The 8553-nt window shown below is 47.3% G+C and overlaps 1 protein-coding gene across 1 annotated transcript; it reads right to left on the reverse strand.

Moving 5' to 3' along the window:
• Nucleotides 1–100: 100 nt before the first annotated feature.
• LOC104841502 lies at nucleotides 101–862 on the reverse strand. The gene has a single exon (XM_010583208.1). It carries the CDS (start codon nucleotides 860–862, stop codon nucleotides 101–103), a length of 762 nt encoding a protein of 253 aa, XP_010581510.1.
• Between the last annotated feature and the right edge of the window lie 7691 nt (nucleotides 863–8553).

An 8553-nucleotide genomic window follows, 5' to 3' on the forward strand; every position in this document is an offset into this window, starting at 1 on the left:
CCCGCCCCGCGCCTCCGCCCCGCCCCCTTCGCGCCGTCACGCCCTGCCGCGCCCCGCCCCTCTCCCTCCCCGAAGCGAACGAGCCAATCAGAACAGGTTGCTAGGTAGATCGGAACCTCCGGCCGTTTTGCCTTCCCGGCCCCCCCCTCTCCCCAACCCTGCTGGTAGGAGCTGATTGGCTGGCGGCCTCCGGCGGAGGGGCGGGGGGGCGCGGGAAGCGGTTGCCATAGCGACGTGAAGCGGCCTTGCGGGAGGAGTAGGCCGCGCCGCCCGCGGGCGGGGAGGAGGCAGGTGAGGGGCGGCCCGGCCCGGTGGTGGGGGGCCGCGGGGGGTCCCGAGGTTTTGGGGGGGTGACCGAGGTCTGAGGGGACACGGGGTGAGCGGATCTCTGTGGGAGAGCGTGGGGTAGTCGGGGGGTTGCAACCGCAGCGGGGCACGAGGGGACTAGACGCCGTGGGTGGGACATTTGGGGGGGACGACGAAGGCGGTGTGGCATGGGGAGGGGGTTACAAATGCGGCGGGACGCGGTGGGACGGTGGAAAGAGAGGGGAGTACGAACTCCACGGGGTACGCGGAGGGGACAAGAGATGCAATAGGAGGCAGGGAGGGAGTCTGACGGGAAGATGGCAGGCCCCAGCACGGCCCATGCTGTGAGGGAAGGGGTCTCCGATGCGCCTCCGATGGAGGTGTAAATGCTGCAGTGCGGGACACTGAGGCTCAAAGGGCCTGGGGTCTGCCCGTCCGTCAGGCATGGGGCCCGAGGGGATTGCTGCTGCCTTTGGGTCCCAGGAGAGATTTCAGCGTGTGAGTGGAAGGGGTACTTAGAAATATTAATGCTCAAAGGGACAGGGCGTAAAGGCATCACGCAAAGAGTACGAACTCGGTAAATGGGTAGAAAAAGCGCTGGTATCTACGGACACAAGTACTGAGCAGCTGGGGTTTGCGACCACCTTTTAAAGTGGGGTGGGGAAAGCTATCGGGGCATCAGAGGACATGGGGACGCTGGGCAGTGTAACTCTACGTGCTGCAGGACTAGGGAAGTTCTGATGGACTTTGAGGTAAGAACATCATGGATCATCCGACTGCATAACAGAATATAAATCCAGTGAGGCTTGAGGTAGAAAGGGAAATGCTTTATTCTCTAGGGATAAAAGGGACCTTGCTGTTGTCTTATTTAGGGGAGAAAAGGTGTTAGGGATCAATACTAATAGTTCCCCTGGGTGTAATGTCATTGGGACTATGCAGTGCTGTGACAGCTCCTGGGAGGACGTTGGCCCTGCAGGACGCAAGGAGACTGATGTGGAGCAGGAGTGGGAGTCAGCGCTTCTGGGCTCGGAGCAGATCCTGGAGAACATCTGTAGCAAGGACACAGAGGAGAGCAGTCAGGTATTGACACAATCAGGGAGGGGAGATTACTGGGCTTATTGGAGACCAAAGAGAGTACCAGTCCTTTGGACCTGAGTAACGCTGTGGGATAAAAGCGATAGGATAAGATAGTGTAGGGTAGTTCCAGCTGGAAGGGACCTAGAACGATCATCTAGTCCAACTGCCTGACCACTTCTGAGCTGACCAAAAGTTAAAGCATGTTATTAAGGGCGTTGTCCAAATGCCTCTTAAAAACTGACAGGCATGGGTCATCGATCACCTCTCTAGGAAGCCTGTTCCAGTGTTTGACCACCCTCTTGGTAAAGAAATGCTTCCTAATATCTAGTCAGAACCTCACCTGACGCAGCTTTGAGCCATGGTTATGAAGAGAATGGGTATGGAAGTGAAAGCAGCATAGCAAGGGCATTGATAGAGGGCAATGGTATGGAGGAGCACAAGGGATCTGAGGTCTGTGGGTCAGTGGAGAGTATCACCTCTGGGATGGTATGTGGAGGTACTGATGCCTTGGTGGGCATCATGGAGCAGTGAGGAACAGAGTTAGTTATTCACTGCCTCAGGTAAGGTGGGTCATAGGGGTACTCAAACCTTGTGTTCTTGTGCACAGGGATATTTCTAGCACACCCTGGCAGGGGTAAGGGTGTTGGTCTCATGCAGTGCAGGGTGCTCAGAGGTGACAGTGCTGGGGAGAGGCAGAAATATCAGTGGCACAAGGTGCTGCAGGTGTTTGGGCTTATCAGTACTGTGGTGATGCCATGCTCTGGGGTGTATTGATGCTGCAGCATTGGTACCACAGAGATCCTTGAAGCCAGCTGGGAAAACATCTGTGTCAGGGTCACAGAGTCTTCCATGGCACTGGGGACAACTGTGAGAAGACTGATGTGGTAGTGGGGAACACTGGCGATATCATGCAGTCAGAGTGGACATGTTAAATGAGGACAGGGCGTCACTATGCAAAGTGCAGGTGACAAATGTGGAAGGCTGGATGATATCAGTGCTTTGCAGCTTGTGGGTTAAGGGCTAGCTAGAAGGAAAGGAGGAGTACAGTATTGGCCTCCATGTTGTAAATCATTGCAAATGTGCACTTTGCCTCCTGCCCTTCTCCTCTTGCCGTCTTTCTAGGTGTCCCCCTACATAGGAGGATCTGTTTCACATTATCTTTTCCACCCAGAGCTATCCCCTTGATTTTTTCCATTTTGAATGCCTTATAGTTTGGCCTACATTCTAGATTGTTTTTCTCTTCCTACGCTTTAAAGCATTTCTTCCATAGCATCAATCATTGCACTGTTTATTGTCGATATAATAATTTACTATAAAAATTACTTTCTTGTCTGAGCTTGAGATTGATTCAGTTAAATTCTGTTTATTCACAACTGAACTCCTCGATTGTGCCATTGTTGTCACATGGATTAATGTGATCAGGCTCTTTCTCTCCAAAATGCATCCTTAAACCTCTGAGTGCACCAGGTTCTGTTGAACCACAAAGGCTTACTGCTATAGAGATGTGGTCAAAAACATTAATAAAGTGGGTCTGCTTCTGAAGGACTTGTTTTGAATATGGTTTGCACAAACCTCTGGAATGCCATTCCAGAGGGTTAAGCAGAGATTAACCCAGCTAAAAGAAATTATTCCAATGCCCTTAGTTAATATGATATGATCATTATGTATTGTTAATCTTTCGTAAATGCAATCACATTGTTTTAAACCAAGAGCCCTTGACCCAACTTGTACTGAAATCAGTGAAAGTATTTCCATGGGCTTCAGTAGGATTTCAATCAGTCTTAAAATTGTCTCACTGTTAGACAACACCATTTGTCTTTTCTGCCCTGTGAAATTAATGTGTGTCTTCTTCATATATCTCAAAAAGCACAAATCTCTTGGATCCTCACTCAGTATATCCTTTCATTTGAACTGTGAACCATTCCTAGGTACTCTCTGGCTGTAGTAACCCAGGCAGCTTTTTAACATTTGCACTCTGCCAGGCTCACCTGCTTTCTGCAAACTGTGTAAGGTAACTGCTTTGAAACACCTGGAGATCTCTGATCAACTTGGTGTGAAGTTTAGCAAACAGAACCAGCTTGAAAACACTGTATGTACTCACAAAACTCGGTCTTTCCCCCAAATCTCTTTTGCGCTAGTATTTACTATGCCTGCCACCTGCTCCTACATTGCTTTTTTATTTTTCCTAGAACAAGGATAATATATAATTTTTATAGCATCATGTATCAATAGCTTTTCCTCTTTGGGTAGTAAACTAACATTTTCCTTATATATATTTAAAGCTTAATTTCTTGTTAACCTCATCTCCTGTCTCTTGCTGGTTGAATGTTTTCAGATCAGCTAAGCCTGATGAATTTCATCCCAGGATATGTGAAGAACAAGCTGGAGCAATCTCTGGAATGTTATTTTGGGCAGCCAGTCCAAAGATAACGACTATTGCAGAAGAAAAGCGGGGCCCTGGCTAAACAGCTTGACAATCGCTGGTCTGCACAGTACACCAGCTGCTTTTTAATGCTACCTGAGCAAGCTCCTGCAGCCACCTCAGTATCATGTCATAGATTAACTCTGATCAGAGTTACTCTAGGGTCTTGAAGAAGCCAGATTAGCTGTTAATCCTGTCAGGGATAGGGACTTCAAGGTGAAGACAAGAAGCCCAGGTTTTCCTTTGGGGAACAGGTAGCTAAATTGTAGTTGGTAAACCAAGTCTTTTCTTAGAAGGCCTATAAAGAACTTGCAGTCCAATTTTTAGGGTAGCTGCATGTTACAGGTAAGGTGCTTCTAGATTTTCTAACACTGCTAGCTCCTCTGATGCACCCCATGAAGTTCAAGGCCACCTAATAAGTAAGCGCACTGAGTCTCAGCATGTACAGTGTGCCTTTGAGGAACCCCAGTAAAACACATGCTCTAAAGTGACACTGCACAGTCCTGACTTCACCAAAGAATTCACCCTGTAAACACACACCGCTGAGGTTGGACTTGGGGTTACCTCCCTCCCCTCATCACTATTCTGAGTGTAGCTGGGGCAATAAGGAGCAGAGCAGACGGTGGTTGTGTGACTGCGCTAGCAAAGGGGTAGCGAGGGAGGGATGGCAAGCTGGCACATCATCTACAAAGTTAAAATATTTGGCTATGCTCACCTGTTTGCCTGAATGTACCTGCCTTTGCAGCCCCGTTTACACATTGTGCTCAAACATGAAGTGCAATTCAGGCTGTTCTATGGCGTGTGCAGCTGGGAACATGACTTCTGCCAGGTGTGTTCCGAGCCACATTTTTGGCACAGAGGGCGTACAAGAGTCCAGAGGCAAGACTGTCTCTTTGGGCTGCAAGCTGCTAACGCGCCAGTTCACAGAGGCGCTTTGTGAATGCAGCTGCTCCAGCACCAAGAAAGCATGTCTGCGTAGGGAAACTGGAACATGAATCCAGGGTTGGGAGTGTGCTGCAGTGACAACTGATGTTTTTGTGACTAATGGTAGAAGGTTGTCCCTGAAAAACAGGACATGGTTGCCTGAACCTGTTTTTTTGGCAGTGGAGCTGTTTCTCTAGCCTGTAATGTTGTATTTCTGTGCATTGAAAAGGGCAGGGGCCTTGCAGAAAACCAAAACAAAAACAAGCCAGTAAGCGATCCCGTCGTAATGCATATCCCAAATGCACCTACTCAGTTGCACAAGAAGCCTCTAACATTGGCCAACTACAGAATATGAGGCTTTGAAACCTTAGTAAGTAAGTCTTTTAGCTTTCAGTGGCTTCTCTGTGGGAAGTTAAAATTGCAGTGTGCAGACAATAAGTTATTTAAGGATCTCTAGCAAAAAAAAAAAAAAAGAAAGAGAAAGAACTCAGACTCTTTTAATGAACTTATTTCCTAACCACGGACCATATTACATCACCAGATGCAGAGAGAAAGATGTAACAGATTTTTCGTTTTTTTCTTTATATTTCTTTGATTCCATAATAACTTAGGAAAGAAAGGGAGGAAAAACTAATCAAAAAGGTGATGTGCCCAGACAGATCCTGCAGTGGGTTTTGAAGATTAATATTCCATTGGTATAGACAAGAATTTTGTCTGCGTGAGGAATAGGGGACTGGGCTTTCATGAAGATGTGTCTTGTGAGCCTCAGAGCTCTATTAGCTAGAAAGGTCCTTTTGCTGGGTGGGTTTTGAGGCGCTTGGGTTCGGCGTAGGCTGGCAACACAATATTGGAGTTACTTAGTGGATTTGCCTTTTCTTTTGTTCCAGAAGTCATATTATTCACCTTGCCACTGTGAAGCTTTAAAGCGATCTGAAGTGTTTACAGAAAAATTGCCTAATAACTGTATGCAGGGAACTGAGATATTTTTTAATGTGGTAAAGAAATTACTTGGTTTTCAGGCTGCTGCAGCTTAAGCCTCCAGTCTGGAAATTGGATGCCTGAGGTGAGCAATGACATTATCCTGCTGAATCCAGCTGCAGGACAGAAGATGAAGGAAAAAAGCTTTGCCTATGTTTGGGCAAGAATTTTTGAAGAAATTATTTTGTCTGAACAAAGTTCAGTTACTTGGTGTCACAAAAGGGAAGGGAAAATTTTGTTAAATGTCTGATTTACTTCATGTAGAAATTTTTGTTTAAAAGAGCAGCACAGTCAGTCCAAACTGTCAAAACCAATCTGCCTGAACACAGGACCCTAAGAGATTTCAGTCAATTCTGAACCATTCTGGATTTCATTCTTTCAGTTAAGTGTTACAGAAACAAATTGGCCCTTTGAGACTTGGCATTATTAGGAAAAAAAGGAGAGTTTATGACCTTTGGAAGAAGGGGAAAGCAACTCAGGAGGACTAGAAGGATGTCGTGAGGTTATACAGGGAGAAAATTACAAGGGCCAAAGCCCAACTAGAACTTAATCTGGCTACTGCCATACAAGACAATAAAAAATGCTTCTATAAATACATTAGCAACAAAAGGAGGGCTAAGGAGACTCTCTATCCTTTATTGGATACGGGGGGAAGCACAGTGGCAAAGGATGAGGAAAAGGCTGAGATACTTAATGCCTTCTTTTCCCCAGTCTTTAATAGTAAGACCAGTCGTTCTCAGGGTACCCAGCCCCCTGAGCTGGAAGACAGGAACAGGGAGCAGAATGAAGCCCCCATAATCCAAGGGGAAACTGTTAGCGACCTGCTACACCACTTACACACACACAAGTCTTTGGGGCCAGATGGGATCCACCCAAGGGTACTGAGGGAGCTGGCAGAAGTGCTCATCAAGCCACTTTCAATCATTTATCAGCAGTCCTGGCTAACTGGGGCGGTCCCAGTTGACTGGACATTAGCGAATGTGATGCCCATCTACAAGAAGGGCCGGAGGGGAGACCTGGGGAACTACAGGCCTGTCAGTGTGACCTCAGTGCCAGGGAAGGTTATGGAGCAGATCATCTTGAGTACCATCACACAGCACATACAGGACAACCAGGTGATCAGGTCCAGTCAGCATGGGTTTATGAAAGGCAGGTCCTGCTTGACTAACCTGATCTCCTTCTATGACAAGGTGACCCACTTAGTGGGTGAGGGAAAGGCTGTGGATGTTGTCTACCTGGACTTTAGTAAAGCCTTTGACACCGTTTCCCACAGCATTCTGGAGAAACTGGCTGCTCATGGCTTGGACGGGTGTACTCTTCGCTGGACAAAAAACTGGCTGGATGGCCAAGAGTTGTGGTAAATGGAGTTAACTCCAGTTGGCAGCTGGTCACAAGTGGTGTTCCCCAGGGCTCAGTATTGGTGCCAGTTCTGTTTAATATCTTTATCAATGATCTGGATGAGGGGATCGAGTGCACCCTCAGTAAGTTTGCAGATGACACCAAGTTGGGCAGGAGTATTGATCTGCTTGAGGGTAGGAAGGCTCTACAGAGGGATCTGGACAGGCTGGATCGATGGGCCGAGGCCAGTTCTATGAAGTTCAACAAGGTTGAGTACCAGGTCCTGCACTTGGGTCACAACAACCCCACGCAATGCTACAGGCTTGGGGAAGAGTGGCTGGAAAGCTGCCCGGAGGAAAAGGACCCCAGGATGCTGGTCAAAAGCCGGCTGAATATGAGCCAGCAGTGTGCCCAGGTGGCCAAGAAAGCCAATGGCAACCTGGCTTGTATCAGAAATAGTGTGGCCAGCAGGACCAGGGAAGGGATCGTCCCCCTGTACTCGGCACTGGTGAGGCCGCACCTCAAATACTGTGTTCAGTTTTGGGCCCCTCACTACAAGAAAGACGTTGAGGTGCTGGAGTGTGTCCAACGAAGAACAACAAAGCTGGTGAAGGGTCTAAAGCACAAGTCTTAGGAGCAGCAGCTGAGGGATCTGGGGTTGTTAACCTAGAGAAAAGGAGGCTGAGGGGAGACCTTATCGCTCTCTACAGCTACCTGAAAGGAGGTTGTAGCCAGGTGGGGGTTGGCCTCTTCTCCCAAGTAACAAGCGATAGGACGAGAAGAAACAGCCTCAAGTTGCGCCAGGGGAGGTTTAGATTGGATATTAGGAAAAATTTATTCACTGAAAGTGTTGTCAAGCATTGGAACAGGCTGTCCAGGGAAGTGGTGGAGTCACCATCCCTGGAGGTGTTTAAAAGACGTGTAGATGTGGTGCTTAGGGACATGGTTTAGTGGTGGACTTGGCAGTGCTAGGTTAACGTTTGGACTTGATGATCTTAAAGGTCTTTTCCAACCTAAACGATTTCTATGCCCACCAAAATCAGTAAAAACCTAGCTAGGGTCACTTAAGTAGATGCACAAGTTATCTTCAACTGTCAGTGCCAACAACTGGAAAGAGAAATTTTGTGTATTTTCTAGCTTGCTGCATATACCCTCTTGTGATCATTCATGCAGCAAAAATGAAAGGCATATTCAATAACATTTGTGATGGGGAAGAACTCCTTAACTATTGATTATTTATATGATGTTAGTGGCAGGAAATCTGGCCTTTACTGTCACGGCTACTGTGGTTACATAAAATAAAAGGCCTTACCCTAACTGATTTCCAAATAATTTTACTTGTATCATTGCTATGCTATGAAATTGTTGGTTTCCTTCTTAAAATTATTTGCTTTTCACTAACATACTGTAATGGAGTAGCACAGAGATAATGTTGGTCTTTGTTCTGTTCAATTGTTGTAGCCAGTGGTGCTGACGAGACACCAGAGGACCCACCATCTCCTGTATCT

Source organism: Haliaeetus leucocephalus, unplaced genomic scaffold (assembly GCF_000737465.1).
Source record: "Haliaeetus leucocephalus isolate CR32 unplaced genomic scaffold, Haliaeetus_leucocephalus-4.0 Scaffold871, whole genome shotgun sequence".
In the NCBI taxonomy this organism is placed as follows: Eukaryota; Metazoa; Chordata; class Aves; order Accipitriformes; family Accipitridae; genus Haliaeetus; species Haliaeetus leucocephalus.